The sequence below is a fragment of the Danio rerio genome, chromosome 4, assembly GCF_049306965.1.
Source record: "Danio rerio strain Tuebingen ecotype United States chromosome 4, GRCz12tu, whole genome shotgun sequence".
NCBI lineage: Eukaryota > Metazoa > Chordata > Actinopteri > Cypriniformes > Danionidae > Danio > Danio rerio.
The window spans coordinates 22,301,117-22,321,237 of record NC_133179.1 but is presented as its reverse complement, the minus strand read 5'-3'; the positions used below and the strand labels follow the sequence as shown (position 1 = coordinate 22,321,237).

Sequence of the window (20,121 nt, the reverse complement as noted above, 5' to 3'; positions counted from 1 at the left end):
GGCCAATTTAGTTAATCCAATTCACCTATAGCGCAAACCGGAGCACCCGGAGAAAACCCACCCAAACACAGGGAGAACATGCAAACTCTCCACACAAAAATGACGACTGGCCCCGCTGGGACTCGAACCAGCAACCTTCTTGCTGTGAGGCGACAGTGGCAGTGCTAACCACTGAGCCGCCATGGTTTATAAATGAAACAGTGAATTTGTTTTAATATAAAACAAAACAAATAAATAAATACGTAAGATTTTTTTTAAAGTTTATTGTTGGAAAGACATCCAGCAGTGATCAAGTGCTCTCTTTTCATGTTAATTTATAAAAGAATTTAAGTAACAGCAATATATTACAAAATATGTACATTTTAGAGGACCACATAAATGGACAAGTATCATATTGTTGATAATAATGACCCTGAAATGAACCTGGAATTACCTGCAGTTACTACACTGAATGGTCAATTACAACTCATATTATTACACTGGGACACTTCAAAATAATACTTCATTAAAACTATAAACAATGCAATCAAATATTACAGTATGTAATGCTTAACAGATCAAAAACATTCTTAAATAAGTTATAAAGATTAATAACTGGGAGAAATAGTTCCAAGAGAATAGAATGGTAATAGTTTTTTACCATTACACTAACAGTTCTTTATAGGAATAAGGTTGATTAGATTATGAAAATGTTTTTCATGTCACAACATGAAAAAATTAGTTCACTGGAAAGTTAAACTATAATGATTCTTTTTGGCTGTTTCTATCGACCTATTTTTTGCACATTTTGGAATATCACATACCAAATTCTTAAATGGAAATGCCAAGAAGCACACACATTTTTAAAATGCGCATATATGCGAAAAACTGAACAGGATAAACTTATATTTGTCAAGAAAAACTTTACATAAACTAAAATGGAAACACATGTACCAAAAAAGTAATGTAAGTTTGTTTTACAGATCATGTGATTTGTGCGATGGTGCAAAATTTATGGACAAACTAGCGGACTGACCACATTGTAAAATATCTGAAATGCTTTGGTCATTCTAAAATCCCTCAGCCAAAGTCTGTCATCAAAGTGGTTTAGTATTTTTATCTCCAGAGCTGTCTTGACTGGCTGTGCTCTTAAAGAGCATCTTACACCCCACAATCCACTGCACATTCATTAGATTATATCTTCTGAGGTGAATCTAAATTATTATATTAGAAAAAAGGCCCACAGTGGCATCTTCTACCACAGCAAATTCCATTTTTCGTTTAGATCTTTGCCGCTAGTTTATTGGGCAGTGAGTTTTGTTCACTTTGACTCACTGGATGGAAACAGTGCTTCATACACAAATGTTTTATATGATATTCCAGTTTTGAGCATAAATGTAATTAACTTACTTGGATAGAAACATAGGTTATCCTTTTGAAACCTTCATTTTTATGAGTGTGGTTACATTCAAATGGAAATTCTAAATAATTTTTAACATATTTGTATTACTACTTATTTATGTAACAGAGTAAGGTTGATTAACTTCAATTATTAAGTTGAACTAACAATGAACAGTTGTATTTTTAACAACTTAAATGAACAAAGATTAATATATAGTGAATCAGACACAATGATCATTGACAGTTCACATTAGCTAATGCAGTAGGAAGTGTTTGAATTGAATCGTTAGGCTGATCTGTTATGCATTATATAGGCATGTTTGTTAACGACTTATAAAAAGTTATTGCAAAGTGTCACCTATTACATTTAAAACATCGACACTAGCTCATGGAAATAAATAAAAGTATTGGGAAATGTGAGGTGGGTGATGTTTGAGCTTCACTTCTCTGAGATCTGGCTGGGACAGCGGGCTTTGGGCTCTTCAGTGGAAATGCTGTCCACAATGGAGGAGAGGCGACGAAGACTGCTGGACTCTGAAGACTCCAACACGGCTCCTGAAACACACATCATGCTCATCGGTTTTTACGCATTGAGAAACACATGGAGGAAATGATAGGGACTTACATAGACAGAATTACATGTGTGAAGAACAGTTAAACACTCTTGAAATGGATAACCTCCGGTCAAATGAATACTGTATTATCTTGCTTCATGCTTCTTACTATATATAGTTTTCCAAGAGTTTAAAACTAACTACTAAACCATTTCACTAATGTACTTTTCAGACTATAAAGGTAGGAAATAAATGTCCCTTTTCAGTGCAGTTGCTCTAATAAAACACTGAAACCACTTTATTTGCATAAAACATGCAGCTTTTTTGTGACTGTCAAAGGTTTTTATACTAGTGCATTTTTTTGTTTTATCTTTTTAAAGCTTTCCTCCTCCATACTGGCCTTTCCACTGCATCGCTTCTTATTTCTGTACAGCTATAATACAATCTGTTCTACAGTACTGTATATGACTGTATAGGCCATTTGTCTTTTTCCTGAAATGTGACCCATAGGAATTTTTACTAAAATAGTGCCCCAACTATGAGTGAGACAAAATGCATTGTGCCCTTTCTGTAACAAGTTGTGATTTATATAGCTAAAACACATGCAAACGCAAGCAAAACGTGTACATTCATTGTGTTCACAAAGCCATCCCAAGTGTGTAAATGTACATTTAGTGAATTGGAAAGAGGAAAAAAAATTGGTAAGCGACTTTTTAAAAAGTCACCACATTGCGTTTCAATGACTGTATTTTGACTGATAATGCCGGTCATTTGTAATTTCTCAACCACACATGCAATGTGACACTGTCATTATATTTTACACCAGCCAAAGAGTACGTAACTAAAAACTATGTTTGTTATAAGCAGCTTGTGCAAACAAGTTATTTAATCAATTATTGGGGGAATAAACTCCCACATCTTGGCTGAGTTTTCAGTGTTGCTACTGAAATCATTACTAAAATCATTTTAAAAGTGTATTTGTTTTCATTTTGAGAACTGTAAATTTGGGTGACAATTTTAAAGTTTTTTTTTCTTTTTTATGATTTATTTTTGGGATTTTTTCTCCTTTACTATGACAGGACAGTATTTATAAAGAGAGAGAAAAGGTTAGTGAGCTGGGACTCAAACTCTGGACAACCGAAGCGTAATTGTAGTAAACTGTTCACGAGACTATTAGCACCAACAATTAAAATTTTATAAGTAAGCCCAGACAACAGTTTGCTCTGTTGAGAATGCATTTTAAATTAAAGCAATATAATGTCTGATGTTTACATAAGTGTATGCAAATCTACAATTAATATAGCCTTCATGAATAAACATGACATCTGATGTCTTTAAATACTGGGATATAAATCCCAAAGGTGACGCAGTGGCGCTGTGGGTAGCATGTTCGCCTCACAGCAAAAAGGTTGCTGGGTCGCTGGTTCGATCCTCGGCTCAGTTGGCGTTTCTGTGTGGAGTTTGCATGTTCTCCCTGCATTCGCATGGGTTTCCTCCGGGTACTCCGGTTTCCCCCAAAGTCCAAAGACATGCGGTACAGGTGAATTGGGTAGACTAAATTGTCCGTAGTGTATGAGTATGTGTGTATATGTGTGGATGTTTCCCAGAGATAAGTTGCGGCTGGAAGGGCATCCCCTGCGTAAAAACTTGCTGGATAAGTTGGCGGTTCATTCCACTGTGGCGACCTCAGATTAATAAAGGGACTAAGACGACAAGAAAATGAATGAATGAATATAAATCCCAATGTACTCATGCATTACATATGCAAAATAATTTCCAGATATATCAATTTAATTGGCTATCGTGGTTAACTTTTTTGAAAGTGTCAAACTGTGCATGTTGACATGATATAATTTCACATGCCTCATTTAAAGACTTTTGGCCCTGAACATTTTCCATAGTGCAGACACGTCTGGAAAATCTGAGCGCTTCAGACCACATGAGTCCCATGACGATGTAGCTTAAATGTTGATCATGGTTGTCGTGCGTCTACATTTAAAATAATAAAGTTGAGCATGTAAAAGATACAACGTGTGTGTTTCTCTATTGATGTCTAGCACACTCATGCAGGGTTAACATGACAAAAGCAATGCTAACTCTGCTCTTTACCAGATTTTAACATTGCTGTATAATGACAAAAAGTCCAAATAAACTACCAACCTTCACAGCAACTTATTCAACCTTGAATAAAGCTACCAGCATTTCCAGTTATGCACAGATACAAGCTAACAAAAGCAAACCGACAACCAGCCCAAGAAACCATCAGAAACCGTAAATGAAGTTAAATCCTGCTCTGTACCAACCTTCTCTATGACCTGCCATCTGGGAGCTGGAATGATCTGGGTTCTCCTGCCAGCTCTGGCAGGTCTTTTTCCAATGATACTCACTGGGAGTCACCTGAACAGGCAATCATGATGGAAAAAACATTAATAATACTCTTAATGTAACTCTGAAACACAAATCATAGCATTAGCTGTGCGCAGAGTCAAAGCACCACGTGGATCCAGAGCAAATGGATGGGCTTACATGGTTTTCCTTCAGGTTGTATGTGTAAGGGTCAGTGTCATTGCTCTGCTCCTGCTCATCCAGCGAATGCAAGAGGTCCTGCAGTTTCTCAATGTAGTTTATCGCACTGCGTAAAATCTCCACTTTGGGCAGCCTCTGGTTCGGATTAGGCACCGTCTTTTTCTTTAGCGCGTCAAAAGCTTCGTTGATCTTTTTGAGCCGCCTTCGTTCTCTCAAAGTGGCGGCCTTTCGCCGGTCAGTAGGAGCAGATTTCCGTTTACAGATCTTGCAAGCCCACATGAGGCACTGACCCTCGCAGTGCGCCTGGAGCCCCGGTGGAGCGAGGACGTGCTCCTCTCCGCTGCTCTCGCACCCCGTTTCCGACGGGACAGGATCCTGACCTGGGGACAGAGGACTGTCATTCCCCTCGTACAATGGGGACACTCCTGGCATATCCAAGGTCCCATGGTCCCCCTCAAGATAACGCAAATCATTGAAAAAATAAGCGTTGGTCTCAAACAGGTCCATCATGTTGTTGTAGGCTGTTTTGACAGTAAGACTGTTGGCATTTAAATAGCCCTGTGACACAAGTTGGGAGACTTAAATATAGCATGTGAAATTCTATCCAGCGCTTAGCTGTTGCGGGGCTTCAGATTCAATTCAATAGGCCTTCTGGTGCCCAAATGAAAAATATAGGAAACACTCAACTGGGTGTTTTACTAACTACTTGTTTTAATACTATTAAAACAAGATTAAAACAAGTTATATATATATATAAAGATGGAGTAACTATTTTAGGTCAATTTAACATGATGCAATCATGTTGCTTGAACTTTATTATACAATTGTCATTATTGTTACACTGCAGAAACTCCTTTAGTCAAGAGCTATTCTTTTTTTCTTGACAAAAAAATATTTTTTTAAAGAATACAATACAATGCACATTCAGACTGTCTAAGGTTATTGTGATTGTTTTAAGATTTTTCACTTTTTTCATGCTAGTAAATCATAAAGTTAGGGGTTTTACCTCCAAATTTAGCATAATGTCATAATTTAAGACCAGTCTTGTATTTTTATTACTTTGCCAATGAAAAAAAATTCAGTTACACACGTATACTTGTTCATTAGTGTCAAAATACATTGCGTTATGTTTTGTTGCAGTAAGCTTCAGCATTTTGAGAAGAAGCAAATAAACTTTTTCCATTGTAACTTCAGTCAAGTCTTGAATAAAAATGTGTTATCCTGATTTTATTCATAAAGTAATCATGCTTTAAGTTTAAATGCTTTGCCGCATTTTTGGCTCAAGACAAATATATTATGACAATTCTTAAATTAAGATAAATCCCTAAATTAGAACAATACACAAAATAAGAGAACAAACTATTTAAAAATCTATTAAAAAGTTAGCTTTAAGATAATTAGACTCAATACGCCACTTGAAATATGTTTGATAATGCTTCTTTTTAAGACATGTTTTGTTTACTAAAGCCTTATTTATTTCTTACTGGCAGGAAGATACTTTGAATTGTTTCTACTTTGTATCTTTTTAAATATTTTTTTTTCATTTAGATGCGATTATTTTTGCAGTGTACCTGAGAAAATGTTTGCTTACATTATTTAACTACTCAGGTTAATGGCAGGTTTAGGAGTTTTTTAGGAATGGTAGCTAGATATACATTGTATGTAGAAGCAAAACAGGTTTGGTTAAAAAATATATTTGAAAAAGAAATCTAAAAAAATTCAAAATGGAAATAATATATTTTAATAAAGTGAACAAAGTGAATAAAGATATTTGTATTTATTTATCTTTCAAGCAAACTTTATTTAGCAAATATCAAAAATAACTAGTAAAAAAATACTTGTAATTGTTGATATTTGATGTAAAATACTACATGTGATATAGCAAGTGAAAATATAAAACACTAGACAAATGATTTTTAACAAATTGCTTAATTTATTCAAATGTACACTTTAAAGTACACTCACTACATCACTTATTGTAAAACATTTTATTTGGTATAATCAGCTACTAGGTTCTGTAATTAGTAGGTTCTGTGATTTTCAGAAAAGTGATACAATTTTAAATTCAAAATTGTGTCTTGATATTGAAGAACAAGGGAACAGATGCATTTATTGGTGGATTTTGATCCACTGGTGACTGTGCAGGATTGTTTCTCAAACATCTAAAAGCATCGAAAAGTCAAGCATTGAAAAGTCCAAAAGTTACAATGTATTAAAAACATATAATTTCATTGTTTTTATCTACGGCGGCAACACCAAGGCTCCAAAAAAAAACAAATTCATTAAATTAAAAAGGCTGACAGAGCGCTCTGTGTACAGTTTTTTCATTGTTTTTATCTACCAAAATGTTCTGCTTTTATCGATTACAAGTTGGCATTTAGACTTACTAAAATTGCTCTGCATTTGTGACTAAATATTACATACAAACACACATAGAGAAGACCATACAATATAACAGCAGCCATTCAAAGCTTCATTCTTAAATAGAGACTTGCTCAGCAAAAACAGTCAGAATGACTGCTATAGCTGTTGAAGTTGTAGAATTGTGGCAGTTTTAAATGTTACCGAATAAGAATAAATATGATAATGAATTTTAATGAATAATGATGTTAAATAATATATTTTACTTGAAAAACTTTTTTTAAAATATTTTTGATTGTGTGCACCTAAGACTTGCTCACTAGCACGTGTATAAATCTAGTGAAAAGTAATTTGTTGTATCAGTAACTTTTAAGTAAGAAAACTAACTCACAGAACATTAACCTCAAGCATTTATTAATAACGGAGGAAAACACACACAGACACAGAATTGCTGGACACTGGAAAGAGGGTCTTGTTTTTATGCCCTGTAAAAATAGCCTGGAATGTATGCAGTCAAAATGGCTTTTGAAAAGCTCACGCATGTGAAGTAAAAATAGCTATTAGAACCATTTATCTTAATTCCGAAAACACATGAAAGGCCTTTCCGAAGTGTTATGTGTCCTCTGACATTTTTGTACAAGATCGGTGTGAGATGTTTTATTGGGGGCTGCAAGTTGCCAATGGATCGTATTGCATATCGTTTTAGAGTAGACCATTTTAAAATTTGAATCAGGCAAAATTGTACACTTTATTCTGATGCTGAGGATTAACAGAGAATTAATGAAATAATCCACTCACAAATAAAACTCATTTTATGATTATTACCTTACCCCAGCCAGTCCACAAATTATATGACGTGATTGTCAGCTAAAAAGGAATTACAAGATGAAAACTTGTGTTTTCATGTGGTGAAATATTTTTGATTAATAAATCCACATTTCAAAAGAACAGCTTTAAAGGAATGAACACCAACTTGTCCAATAAGTGTATATTTTAGTTTACCCCCTACTCCCAACACTATTACAACAAGTGGTAAACAGTTTTTAAAATACAGTACATGTTCAAAAGATGTTCTTAAAGCTCTGCAGCTTTGGGGCGGTTTTCTGACTGGATTTTTCTACTCAAATGGAAGAGCATACCATAAACTCCAACATTTTTAGGTTTAACTCCAACATTCTGGTATTATTATAAAGGGCACCTATGATGAAAATAAACTTTTGGAAGATGTTTGGACAGAACAGTGTGTAGGTATAGTGTGTGCACAGTCATATCAGTGTGATATAAATCCCTCCCATTTTGAGGCCCACCGCAACGTGATGTAAGAGTTGGGTTTTCCCCACCCAGCAAATTGATTGACAGCTGTGAATCAACACGTCTCCATAGTAACACGTATAATCATAACAACAAGACAGGGTGCGCGCAAAGCAAATAGGATTAAAAGACCTCTTAAGCTCTCTGTGGTCAACGGCACCTCAAGAATGAGTTTTACAAGTTTAAAGAATTTTTAAAACAGTGCATGTTTGTAATAAAGACGGTAAAATCGCTGTAATTCATCACCACAGCTGCATAGTGTCAGTACAATTATAAAAGAAGACGCTTTAATCCCGGTTTGTGGACATTAGATCAGTATTTACTTTAGCATGACAGATATCCATACAGCAGTGTATATTAACATGTATGCTGTCACATTTAAACGCAGCTAAAAACATCTTTGTTTAAACATTTGACTTGCTACATTACAAATGCTGATAATAAAGGAACACTTTTGCATGTCGAGACATACATTTGAAATGTGTGCTGCAGCTTTCGTGTTTTTAAAATGATGTGTGCATGCATGTGACATGTGCATGCAACTGAACCAAGAGCTTGCAGGTGAACTCACAGAAGTTTATCATAAGCATTTTATCAGTAATTTTTTTCCACAACTGGCACTAAGAAGAAACATAGAAACGTTATATGACTAACAGAGAAGCAGCTAAATGTGTCTGGAGAAGGAATCAAAGGCATTTATTTTAATAAACATCGCAAATGAGAATGCATCTGAGTGTTCTGATTGGCTGGAGTAGACGTCACACATCAGTGCATTCTAGACGTGAACGTACTCCTTCCGGCAATTTTCCTTCTTTGTTCACACAGAGCAGCCTTCCAGAATAATTTTACAACTTGTCTTTCCGGAAAATTGGTGGAACAAATTTACTGGTATTTTCAAAAAGGGTCAGTTTGCTGGTAATTTTCCAGAAGGTCTGTATGTGTGAAAGGGGCTTATGTGTGTGACTCATCGTTGCAGAAAGGCTTGAATTAACTCCACAACAAATACATCACATAACCGCTGGGAAGGTTCTTACTGTAGTAAGGGAAATCTGCATCATTCTTTCTGTCATTGTGATGTTTATCTATGTGAGAAGTAACAGGAGAAGGCTACATGCATCAGAGCAATACCGGGAGATCTCTATGGCTCAGACACACATTTGGGTGTGGTGGGCAGTGAGAACCAGCTCATTTGCATAAAAAGCACAGGCAAGAAAAACAGCTATAATGTCCTAACAAATTAAATTAAATATTGTGAAAGGTGTAATAAATAATCTGATGGGTATTTTGTGCTGAAACAAAAAAGACTTGAAAAATAGGTGTCTTTAAAGCAAACCTTTTGTAACGAAAACTGTGTAAAAGTGCTAAATTGTAAAACTACTGACTGTGTTCATCTGAAAAAAGAAAATCAAATACACAGAGGACGGCTGAGGGTAAGACAATTATGGTATAGTTATCAATTGTGGGTGAACTATTCTTTTAAGATACATAGCCTTTAATGGATTAGTGTTTTTTCTGAAAGTTTCAATACATCAACCTATCTTCTGCTCTTCTTCAATACAATGTGAAGGTTTAAAGTGATAGTTCACTCTAAAATAAAAGTGTACTTACTAACTCTCCCTCAAATGGTTCCAGACATTTATGTTTCCTTCTTCTGTTAAACACAAAGGAAGATATTAAATATTTTACTAATAAGAAACTTTTTTTTATAAACTGTTTTTATTTTTTTATTTTTGGGTGAATTATACCTTTAAATCATTTGTGTGTTGTCTCTCATAGTGGACACATCTCCTATTCCCTTTGGTGTACAAGGTTATGGGCTATAGGATCAATACGGTCTCATAAATGTGTTTGCGACAGAGGTGATGATCTTCTGCAATGTCACCAATGTCATTCTCACCTCCCAAAATAACAAATCAGCATTGAAATTATAATATAAGACGTGTTAACTCTGCACCCTTCCCCACATCCTGACTGTTGTCTGCTATCAAAAGCATATCAAATCAGCACGGCTTCATTGGCAGTGGCAGAAAGTCCATCAGCTGCTCATTCAGCACTCAGGAAAGGAACATAGTTTTCTTTTACAAGGCTTTTCATAGGAAGAGAAGCCCACGCATGTTCACTTGATCCCAAGGGATTAGTTCTAGAGGCCATGAGTCCAGGAGTGATGAATGCATTTCATTGCTTTAACACTTATAAAGCTATTGTTTGAATCAGTTGAACAAACAGGTACAAAAGAGAAAGAGGTTCTGAAGGAAGCCCAAAATGTGACCCAAGGGCATTTGGGTGATTACAAAAGGTTTATTTTATTTAGGAGGATCAGCTTTACAGTGGCATGTCCTTGGCTTGATTTACTCCATTCAATATAGTGTTCAAAGTAAAAAAATAAGTGCAAGTTTTATATATTGCACATTTTGTTTAAAAAATATGTTTTTGTTCATATTATGTATATTTTTTTTATCTTTTTGCCATAAAAATGACTTATTTTATTGTGATAATTAACAGAAATTTGCTGACAATTTTGTGATTATATATATATATATATATATATATATATATATATATATATATATATATATATATATATATATATATATATATATTATTTACCATATTAGGTAGCCTATTATGTTTACTGTGCAATCTGACACAATGACACAAATCAAAAAAATAAAGATTCTTTATTTTGGTCCCTTGTCAAGACAAGATCTAAAACAGATCTAAAATAGTAGGGTTTAAGCCAAAGAAAGGTTGTATAACTCTTAAAAACAATTTTTTAACTTTGATCTTATGATCTTACTTTTTCTCAGATTTCACTCCCCGGAGCATCTGCAATGGAACAGTACAGTAATGGTGACATCATGTACCTCACTGAGGTACAACTAACTGTTCTCTCGTTAACTGCCGGAAAAAGAGTTAAATGAAATCAATTTGTCGCACACCATAATACCAGCCATACATATAAAGCACAAATAATGTTCTTCAATTTGGTCATGTCCAGCGGCCGTCACCCTTAAACCAATCTCCATTATTGTAAGCTGTTTACTTTTCTGTGTTTTCCATTGCTCCGTTTGTTAGATATTTGCTCTTACTTTCTTTTGTAGTCTGAAGCGCATCAAACAATATTTATTTTTATTGCAATTATTTAGCATTTAAAATTAAGAATTTGGCAGAAACGCTAAAATTTGCGACTTTTAGTAAATTCAGCGATCGCAAAATTGCAAAAAACTGTAGGGTCTGGTTTGTTACACAATTGGACAAAAAGAAATGCTAAATAACTACATACCTTTTATTTAACCTGTTTTTATCACTTTTATTAATACTCAGCTTTCATCGCATTGTGTAATTATATTTCAATCTGTCTTTAAGTATACAATCTGTATAACTTTTTGAAATAATTTATATATATATATATGTATATATATATATATATATATATATATATATATATATATATATATATATATATATATATATATATATATATATATATATATATATATTTATATATATATATATATTACAATTTGCAAATCACATTTGCAATGTTTTTATGGGCAATCTAATGTTCTTGTAACTACTATCCTCGTGCCCATCCTATTGTAAAAGGCTAGTCACATAAAATGAGCTGCAGGAAACATATCTTGCGTTCTGTGAATTCCTCCATGTACTGTGATATGGGCTGATTCCTTTTGTTTACTGCCGGTTAGGATATGGGGATATATTTGGGCTTTATTAGTTTCCTGTGAACAGATCCAGTTAAGACTTGCTCTGGGTAGAAGGTTTCTTTAAATGGCTTAATTCATGTAATGCATTTACCATGCAAAAGTCCTTTTGTTTACCTCATAGGTGTGGAAAGATAATAAAACTGGATTTCATCAGACAACACTTGTACGAATTGTCATGGTAAAACAGTTGGTTTTGGTGACTTGAATTTGGGTCCTGGCTTAAGGTTATGTTTTTTAATAACTTCCTGAAGAAGAATATGTGATTTTGAAAACCTGGGTATTTTATGTAAATAAGTATGGCAGCATACACTTGCGCAACACAAGTATAACTGAAAGGCACTCAGATATATGCCAAGAACCTCCCTGCGGACTCCATGGATAAGAACATGTAATCCTACATTGGCAGCTTTTCACATACTGTATGTCTTAGAACTACCTATTCTGAGGCATGTCTATATGCATGACTGTTGGGTAGAGTTTTTGTCAGAAATGCACATTGAAAAACATGAGTATCTCAATTAATCATATACCAGCCAAACAACAAGGTCAAGAAGATCTGTGAAAAATCAAACGAAGCATCATAAAGGGGGGATGAAAAGTGATCTAAATCCGTGGTTCCCGAAGTGGGGTTTAGGACTCCTTGAAGGGTTGCGGGACAATGAGGCGAGTGGCCTGGTGATATGCGAAAATCTATATCATTTTATTAAACTATTAGAATTACCATATTTTAATGAATAGTAGTTAATAGTCATATTTAAAAAACAACATGCAAATAAAAAGCGTTCAGCCTTTTGTTTTTTTGCGACCTCTGGGGTGATTATGTTATATTAAAGACACAGCACATAATTTTATGGTGCCAGGTTAAACTTTCAGACACTTTTTCAGCCCTCATGTACATTAAAAATAAATACAGGCAACAACTAAACATGGAGGATTGTCTTAGAGTGGCAGTCTTTAAAATGAAATGATGAATAGACTTTGGTCTACGGGTATGTGTGCTCCATTATGTGCAAGGTGTATAACCACCTCAGAGGATATTGGGGGTTGCGAGTCACTGGCATTGTAATTTTGGGAACCACTGATCTAAATGACTAAATGTGGCATGGTTGTCAGTAACAGATAGAGTGATCGTAAACTGCTGTTCTACAGATAAAATATTTTATAGAGTATACAAAGAATGGCCAAAAAAAGTGGAATAGTCTGTGAGTGATAACTATGTAAGTGGAAATGTCTTGTTGATGCCAGAGGTCAGAAAAGAATTATTAAATAAGTTTAAGCTAAAAAAAAAAATAAAAAAAACAACTCAAACAATCACAAGCAAAGTTTGCAGAAGAACATCTTTAAACTTCCTTGAAAATCCTTAAAATCATCTTTGAAAATATTGGAATATTTAGTCAATGTGTTTTGGAACTTCTTGGGCCATTGCTGTATATAGAGGTTGAGTGAGCTCTCTTATTTCATGTAAAATATATACATTTGTGTTCTGAAAATTAACAAAGGTCTCAAGGGATTGGAATGACATGAGGGTGAGTAATTGATAACAATTTTTTTTAAGCAAATGCAGTTCTGCAAAAATCTATCAAAAATCACATGCATCTAAAAATGTTGTGTTATTATCATCAATATGCCTGTCTGGGCTTTGCCACTTCGGTTTTGTTGATTCTTGATTTTGGTGGCAGAATCCTAACCATTTCAATCTTAAATGTAGTAATCGACTTGAGTTTTCATGAATCCATTTCTTTTGTCTGTGTCTTGGTTTTGTATTGAGCATGCTGTCCTAGCCAAGCTCGGGTCATGCACTCTCTTCCTTGTGTTCATACTGTTTGTCTGCAGCATGCTGTTCGATCTTCGTGCTTTTGTCAAGTTGGTATACATTTTGGTTTATAGCCAGGACTGAGCATAGTTTAAGTAGGTGGTAGGTGTTCTTCCACTTATCATGTGCTTGTGTCTTGCGTTAAGTCTTGTGATGTACAGAGCACTTCTTATACATGCGGCTGCATGCATGCTTTCTTGTCAACTTTCTAGATCAACGCATATTGTTCTCCCATAATTAGCTTATTTAGTTCATCTGCTTTTTTTTATTTTTTATTTGTTCTCTTTAAAGCTTCTTTATGTTTACTTTCCTGTGCCAGTTTAATGTTTTCCCTGGTCTGCGTTTTCCCAGTCTGTGATTCTGTTCTTGTGCTGCCTGGGTAACCCAGCCCAGTCCTCTTTGTCTATAGTTCATATTTCCTATAGTATAGTTTATATTGTCTATAGTATATGTTTTGTTTTATAATACAAATGAAAAGAAATACATAAAATAACGCTTAAACTGCTGAATATCAGTTGGAACCTAGCACCTATCTTTGGTAAAATTCCATAAAACAAATATATGGGGGGAAAAGGGAATTGCCTTTCCAGAAACTCACTGACTAATTTCCCAAAGGATGCCTTCGTTTTCTCATAGCAACCCTGGATAGATTTTGATGCCTTTAGAAAGGAGGTCATCATGCTGACTCACTTTTTGAAGATGCTCACTCGTCTTTTTGAAGAAAAAAGGAGCACTTGAAAATCCTAGAACAGGGCCTTGGGATTCATCATTTAGACTCCTACTTTATTTCCTATGACTAGAAAATCCTAATTTCCACCAATCAGTTTTTCTGTGTCACCGTTGAACTATCAGGGCATGGTAATGATGGCAGAAATTCTCATTTTAGGTGAGCTGACAACACTTTTGCCTAATCAAAACGTGTATTATATGATCTGTTTAGATGTGCAGTTAAACCTCACTCACCTGCCTCAAGAAGTGTCATTATCAACACTAGAGGCTAAAGTCTTTATTGTTTTGTAGCGAATTAGTTAGGCCCTGTTTACACCTGGTATTAAAATGTGTTTTTGTCAATCCGATCACAAGTGGGCGATGCTAAGTACCAGTGTGAATGCAGTGTAAAGTGTTTTGAGCTTGCTGACTATTGACCAGTTATAGAGGTAGTGAAAAGCACATGACTCTAATAGAACAAACGCACATGTAGTTGAATGTGTTCAAAAAGCTACTAAACACTGCCTGCCCACCGATGCTGAGCTGGAACTGAGGAACTCTCCAGGTTTTGCCAAACAGTGAACTCAAATAGCATAGAAAGTAAGCACGCATATCTCCAGGTTAGGGAGCATGGCGCAGCAAGCGTTTTTTGACCAGGGTTACCAAGTAAACCGACTCCATTCGAAGATTATAGAATTTCATGAAGGCATTAGGTGTTGCCCAGCCCACAGCTCTACAGATATCTGTGACAGGGGTGGCGCATACTAATGCCCAAGAGGAGGATACACTTTTAATTTTGTGTGCTCTCACCTTCCAGGGAACACAGCTCACCCTTGCACTGATAAGCGAGGGCGATGGCATCTACAACCAAGTGGGCCAACCTCTGTTTTGATACGGTACTTTGTGGGCAGCGCTTGCAGGTTCACCACATAGTCTCTGAATGGGGTGGTAGAAACCTTGTGTACAGGCACGATTTGCTGACCAAAAATGTCACCAGAACCTCGACCCTCTTGATTGATGCCAGCGTGATTAGCAGAGCTGTCTTCATGGATAAAATTTTTAGGAATATGCATATTTGCACATGCCAGGGGGGCAGCTGCGAGCCACTGCATCGTGATGAGGTTGGGGAATAAAACAACAGGCAATGTCTGTTTCGGGAGAAGCAAACAGGTCAACCTGGGCATCCCCGAAGCATTACCATATCAGCTGGACCATGCCAGGGTAGAGTCTCCATTCTCCTCAAGACACTAGCTGCCATGAGAGTGCATCGGCTGAATCGTTAAGATTGCCGGAAATGTGAATGGCATGCAGCAAGTTTAATTGCGTGTGACTCCAGAGGAGCAGAAGACGAGCGAGCTGAGACATGCAGCGGGAGCGTATACCCCCATATAGTTGATATACACCACCGTTGCCATGCAGCCTGTCCTGACCAGCATGTGTTCCTGCTAAAACTCTGCCCACAGTTCTAGGCAGTTGATGCGCCAATGTAACCGGGCTACGGTTTACGAACCAGCGGCTGCATGCTCGTTGCACACAGACCCCCAGCCTATAATGGAGACATCTGTCAATACGGCTACATGCCTGGATACTTGTTCTAAGACACACCGGCCCGTAGAAAGGCAAGATTTGTCCAAAAACTGAGGGTATAGCAGGAGAGGTGTGGACGCAGACGAAGGACTGACCCTCGTGAAATGCACACCTGTGAACTTGAGAGGGCAGATGGCGAAATGAATTGCATAGCCTAGTCTGACTGTTGCATGAGCTACTTCGACAGACTAGGCAGCATTAACCAGGCTGGCAGAGCCCACTCTACCAGTTTCATCGGAACGATGGCTGACACCATGCTCACGAAATGATGCTCACCTAGGGTGCTCACCTGGGAGGTGAAGTGTCCGGAGGAAGAGCTGAGAGATTGTCTCTTACATTCCTTCTTGAATACTGTGTTAAGTCTGGAGTAAGAGAATGAATAAAATCAATAAAGAAATAAGAGCAAAGTCGGTTGTGAGTCATCAATGGCACTACTTTCAGAAAGGGTCAAAAGTGTCAAAAACAACACTGCTACTCTTGGTAGATCCAGGCCTGAGCGACTGACTAATAATTGTAAGGTAGGCTGTGCTTTTTTGGGCTCGGATGCCTAGCTGCCCAGCCTGGAAGTCCTCACTGGGTCTTGACCTGTCCTCGCTGCCTCGAAACTGCCCTTATCCAAGCCATCAAATGTTCAAGTCATAGGAGTGGCACCAAAGGCATGGTGTTGGACCTCCAGTAAAGCAAAAAATAACTGCTCTTGCTGTAACATCCACACCCTGAGAGTTCCACACAAAAGCAAGGTAGGTCATGACTTTCTGGGTTAATGAGCTGTATCGTCCTGCCTGGAGGTCTTTACCCCCACCACCTGTGATCTCTGACCTGCCGGCAAGCTCCATGACCAAACGCAGGGGTGGTCGAGCTGCTTCCCCCCCACAATGTGTGTGCCCTATGAGCGGCCGTGATGCCTTGACAGAGCAAGACTTGTGTGTAGGAAGTCTGCGTGTCGAGGGGGACCCCCACCCGGTCCTCTGACAGGACCACTGTGGGTGGGGTGGTTTCTTCTCACTTTGTGAGCGTTGTGCGAGTTGGTGCCTGCCGTGCCATCCTTTGGTCAGCATTCTACCCTCCTCTTCCTCTCCTGGGTTTATCCCCGCATGCCGTCCCCTTGAATTAAAAAGCAGTGTTAGGGTCAGGCGGGGTAAAACATCGGGTGGGTTGATGACAAGCAAGAGGTGGCCCTCAGACATGTGTGCACGATATCAATGGCTAGATTAATCTGGTGCGAAATACAATTTTTTTTCAGTGATGGCCTCGACGCAGTGGCCAAAAGCGACCCTCCTGCACGGTGACAGGGCCAGGTTGGGGAGGGGTGCCTTGTCTCCATCCTTTGGGCCTTACATACCTGAGGGAGGTTACCTGGTTGATCCTGCCAGTAATATATGCTTGTCTCAAAAATTAAGCCACGCAAGTGTAAGTGCACACAGCCGGTACAGTGAAACTGCGAATGGCTCATTAAATGAGTTATGGTCCCTCTAATCGCTCCACCCAGTTACTTGGACAACTGTGGCAATTCCAGAACTAATATATGCCAACTGGCGCCAACCTGGGAAGCCTCAGATCCAAATCCCATGCGGGTGTGTGGATGGTGGAAGAGGGTTTGCGCCTTTCTGCTGCTGTCTGCCCCCGGCCTTGCTTTGGTGAGTCTAGATAACCTTGGGCCCATTGCCCACTGCTGGTTCTGGACCCCCAGTCCTCCAGGCACCCGCTGGATGCCCTTGACTGGGTGTCCACAGCTGTCCACAGCATTTACTTTGAAAAAATTAGAGTGTTCAAAGCAGGGCTGGGACTGTGCTCCACTGAATAGCCCAGCTAGGAATAATGGAATAGGAACCCGGGTTCTATTTTCTGTGGGTTCCTGGAACCTGAGGCCATGATCAAGAGGGAAAATTCTTAGACCAGCACATGATGCACTGAAATGAAAGCATTTGCCAAGAACATTTTCCATGCCCTTTGTACACACCACCCATCACTACTACTGATTGAGCAGCTCAGTGAAGTCCTCGGATCAGTTTGGCCTGGGGCTCCCTGACCAGGACATCTCACAGTAGGCCGTACCCATATCCGCAGCAGGTCTCCAAGGTGAACAAGTGTGACATGATTTGATTTCTGACCAGTGCTCTGAATGTCAAAGTGAAGAAATTCAACTAAGTGCGGGTAAATGGCGAGAGTAACTATGACGACCGGTAACGAAAATGACACACAATGGAAAGCCTCACTTCCCCCACGGCTCATGGGCTAAAGACGTTGAGAGATTTCAGACAGTGACCCCTCTGTATCGACAAATGCATGAATTTGGGCGATGCTCTGTCGTCTTGTAATGCCTCAGCGTGGGGCGTCAAGGTTGTGATTAGACACTGACATTATCGAACACAGAACTCGAAAGCCTTGGCGATCATAGAGGGACTCCTTGCCAGGCTTCGACGGGTCTCCCGACCCTGCCTGAACCGAGAGTGGCCTGGAAACAGCGGAAGCACCCCAGGGTCATAGTAATCCTGCTGCTCCGGAACATCTGCTGCACTCTATATGTGTCGACAAGCATGGTGACGGAGGTTCAAAAGCATTCTTTCTTACAGAAACCTCTCCTTCTTGCCATTCTGTTCTCTGCCACATCCTGAGAACAGAATGGCACTGGTATGCAGCAGGACCTTTGGCACAAGGAAAGCGTGTAGTATTTACGAGATGCACACCCACCCAAAGGTGCGCAACAGGAAGAGAATTGCTAAAGAAAGGCGAGAAGGGAGTCTGGTCCCTCAGAAGAGGGAGCAAAGGAAACAGTGTACAAACACTTTCGGGACGAGTGGGCAACTCCTGTAACGTTCGGTGGGTTGAGTTAATTTGGAACAGATAAGAGGGCCAACAACGCCCACCACCTCGAACCAATCTCACAGCGCAAGGTCTAAAGCAGCCTCCGACAGGCATCAAAGGCATCCGCACCCAGTGTAAGACCCTCACTCAGCTGTTCAACATGTGGTGGTTCACAGGTGTGGTACTGACCCGCTTGAAAAAAAGTTGCACAGTGCTGCTGTTCAAGACGTCTGACCCGGGAGCGGTGATGAAGATTGGCAACTGGTGGCCAATCACCATTGGGTCAACAGTCCTGAGGCTTTTCACGAGAGTGCTGAACAAGAGACTGATGGACACGTGTCTGTTGCACCCCAGGCAGAGAGGGTTTCGGCAGAGCCCTGGTTGCTCAAAGAATCTTAAGGTGCTACAGTGCCTTCTCAGACACTCAAATGAAAAGTGAGCCAATTGGCAGTAGTATTCATCAATTTTGCACAGATGTTTGACACCATCTCTCAGGATCATCTGCTATCGGTTCTTGAGCAGATGAACATGGATTCTCACATGGTAGATTTAATCCGGGAGATCTACACAAACAGCTGTACAAGTGTCGAGGTAGGCTAAAACGATGGACCTGAAATCCTAGTGATGGTGTGTGTGAAATCTTATTGAGGGACTGAAATCCCAGTGAGGGACCCACTATCCTGTTGCTCTTCAACCTAGCCTTGGATCCCTTCATTTGAGGTCTCGGACACACAAGCAAAGGTTTCGAGGTTGCTGGTTACAAAGTGTTGGGCCTTTCGCTGATAACCTGGTGTTGGTGATGGGATTGTAGGAGGGCATGGCGCAACCTTGCACTTGTGGACGAATTTTGCCAGAACACCGGCCTCCGTGCACAATCAAAGAAATCCCAAAGCTTCCTTTTCAGCAGTAAACAACTGCACTCCATGGGTGTTGGGGGGCAAGGCCCTGTAGTTAATGAGCATCAAAGACTTCATCAAATAACTGGGAGTCAAGGAGAGGAGAGTTAGAGAAGAGTTAGAGAAGAGTTAGAGAAGCCTAGAAGCGGCTCTGAGCAAATAGCAGCACCTCTACTTTTTAAAGTGCATGTTCACATGTATTTAAATGTAACATTTTTTTAATTAATGGATGAAACAGGTGACACTAGGCACACTTCAAATGTGTGCTGCATGAAAGCACAATGGTCAATTTCTACCTCCTCACTGCACATATACTTCATCTGGATCATTGGTTAGTTATTTGCACAAAATTAGAGCTTGAGGGATCCTGTGCACATGTTGCATCCACAGTCTCCTCTGTATTTTTAAGATGATATTCCCTGCCTTTGAAATGCATCGTTCATACAAAATCTACA

General features: G+C 38.6%; 1 protein-coding gene across 9 annotated transcripts in view; it reads right to left on the bottom strand.

Annotated features, from left to right (window-relative positions):
- Nucleotides 1-239: 239 nt before the first annotated feature.
- The window catches only part of myf6 (myogenic factor 6), a 69,963-nt gene continuing 50,081 nt past the window's right edge, over nucleotides 240-20,121 (bottom strand). For 4 of the 9 annotated variants that reach the window (XM_073945837.1, XM_073945839.1, XM_073945836.1 and 1 more), the window contains exons 4-6: nucleotides 4,461-4,840; nucleotides 4,238-4,331; nucleotides 240-1,935 (exon numbers count right to left, since the gene is read on the bottom strand). In XM_073945837.1, the coding sequence (XP_073801938.1) occupies nucleotides 1,820-1,935; nucleotides 4,238-4,331; nucleotides 4,461-4,840 (590 nt within the window). In that variant the 3' untranslated portion in view covers nucleotides 240-1,819. Of the gene's footprint in view, nucleotides 1,936-4,237; nucleotides 4,332-4,460; nucleotides 4,971-20,121 lie in introns of those variants that run through there. The other 5 variants (XM_073945841.1, XM_073945843.1, XM_073945840.1 and 2 more) reach the window with 2 other exon arrangements.